The 2,335-nt window shown below is 43.8% G+C and overlaps 2 protein-coding genes across 2 annotated transcripts; both read right to left on the bottom strand.

Moving 5' to 3' along the window:
- Positions 1-1,208, bottom strand: DI09_265p20 (uncharacterized protein; the record flags this gene model as incomplete). Its single annotated transcript, XM_013382816.1, has 2 exons — positions 1-457; positions 580-1,208. Coding segments are annotated over 2 exons (1,086 nt in total), but the record flags the coding sequence as incomplete, so codon positions are not given.
- Positions 1,209-1,281: 73 nt separating this feature from the next.
- Positions 1,282-2,335, bottom strand: DI09_265p10 (uncharacterized protein; the record flags this gene model as incomplete). Its single annotated transcript, XM_013382815.1, has 2 exons — positions 1,282-1,754; positions 1,805-2,335. Coding segments are annotated over 2 exons (1,004 nt in total), but the record flags the coding sequence as incomplete, so codon positions are not given.

Below are 2,335 nucleotides of genomic sequence, written 5' to 3'. Positions count from 1 at the left end.
GTTGTTGTTTGTAAAAATTACAAAGCTTTTCGGATTTTTAGAGAATTGCTCCATGAACAGTTGGCGCCCATAAGATGAAGAGCACTGCAGATGCTCATCCGCAGTGGCTAGCAGAACAACCCTTCTACTTTTATCATATGGGTCTTTAGGATCTAACTCCCTGACATACTTGGCATGTTTGAGGGCAAAGGGATTTTCCCTCGTCGTGCTAAATGCCTTTAAAACGGAATCGCCCATCCATTCCAGCATGCTTTGAGCAAAATCAATAAGACGGCAAGCCTCCACGCCAGTGATGATCAATTGAGCAGGGGCTTTTGAAAGCTGCCAGTACGCATCAAGCAGCAAAATCAACTCCAACGTTTTCCCCACGGCCGGGCAAATGACAAGGATATCTCCAGACGGATTTGCTTTCAGATGTAAAGAGATCATTTCAACCAATTCTGTATCTCTTGATTTCCTAGACGGTAACACCGTTAATGCAAGATCTGAATCGGTAATAAATAAAGAAGGCCTTCCCGACGAATTGGCTGCCAAAAAGCAGGAATCCAAATGCCTAAACACATTATGGCGTTAACAAACCTTTCTCTTTTAGTGCTGATGCCAACCGCATAAATGATGTCATCGGTTCCCTTTCTAATGCGCCAATATGCACCGCCAAGCGACGCCCCTGCTGCAAATGGAGATATGATGATGTTCTCAATGGTAAAAGATTGAGAATATCGTAGAGTTACAATTCGCTTAAACAAATGCTCAATGGCATGTGGAGGATACAATTGCGAGTGTGATACTCTCACCAAAGATGCAGGCTCGTTTTCGTCTTTTTTTTCATCATGCTCTTTGACAAAAATTGATGATTGAAGGTCGGAAAACAGTATTCTGGCCATACATTGGGTGGCTAGGGTCATATAGATAGGGGCGCTGGCTGGAAGCATCGGCAAAATTAATGGTAGACCGCCTATAAATTCCACGGAAGCATGGGAACAAAGTACAAGAGAAACATCTTTCAAAAGGGTTTTAAAGGATTGAAGGGTCGAGCCGAGAACTACCCCGCTCGAGGAAATGCTAACACCGCCGTCAAGAAGAATTTTCGTATTATCTATTTCTAACAAATAGCAATATGGTCTAAACGAAGATGTCTCAAAAGATTCATCAACCAGCGATGTTAGATACAGAAGAGAGGTTGCCGCGGGTGCCTCATCCCTGTCCATTAAATTAATAATTTGCCTAAATTGAAAATTAAGGTTTATTCGCCGTCAAGTGGCAAAATTGACAGTTCTCATTTTAAAAGGGAGAATCAACTATCCCATTTACAGATCGCAGCTTTTTTGGGGAAAAAAGAGAGCTTTTAGAGATCATCGAAACTTGATCCGGAAGTGTGACGATTATATTCCTATCCTGCCCATATTTAAAGTTATCTGCGACCACCGTATCGGAGTATTTTCTAATAGAATAGTCGTATAGCTTCCCTTGTCTGATTGCCTTCATGCTCCAAGTGATCACGTAGGGGCCGGTGCTTGCAACAATAGAACGATCTGCAGCCTCGCCCGTTGAAAAATGGGCTTCCGTAAACGCAACCGATTTCACACCCATATATGCTACATGCTCTGGCTTCAATTGGAGCCGGATGGGCACCGGTTTTTCGGAGCCAAGTGACTTGGTAAATCCGGTGTTCTTTCCATCCGCCAGATCTGTATTGATGAGCAGGATGTAGTTTTTGCACGTCGCCAAAATGGCTTTTCCATCATCTGTTGTATCTATTCCCAGGATGGGGTCTAAATTAATTAATAGGCCATTGAAATCATACCGCCAAAGCCTGGAAGAAGCGTTTTGGCTCGTTTATCCAGCTTGTTGAAAAGGCGTATGTCGCCCTTTAGACTGGCAACGGCCAGCTCTCCCGACGCGGTGGTTGCGCCGCAAGAGAAATCATTTTTGACGACATATTGCTTGGATTCGGATTCGACCCTCTTGGTCCCAGACAATCTCGGGTCAATTCTAAAGATCGAGTTATGATTCATTCCAATCAAAGTTTGACACGCAGTCATTTGAGCATATTTTGAATCGGGGACTATATTTGTAACGGTGGCGTCTGCATCAATCTTCCACTCTTCTACCACCTCGCCGCGTTCAAGATCCATTTTATAAAGCGAGTGCTCATCGTTTGGCCTCATCAAAATCAGACTTGAATCGTTATCATGCAACATCAGCTTTGTGGGCGAAAACAATTTTTTATCCGAGGGGGACTTTACGGATGTGATTGTAGTCTCGAAAGAGATTCCGTTGGTGTCTGTTGTTTTGAAGACCCCAATGGCAGATCCACGCGAAACGAATGTGCGGT

The sequence above is a fragment of the Mitosporidium daphniae genome, assembly GCF_000760515.2.
Source record: "Mitosporidium daphniae strain UGP3 chromosome Unknown contig-265, whole genome shotgun sequence".
Lineage (NCBI taxonomy): Eukaryota > Fungi > Microsporidia > Mitosporidium > Mitosporidium daphniae.
This window is presented reverse-complemented; position numbering and strand designations above follow the sequence as displayed.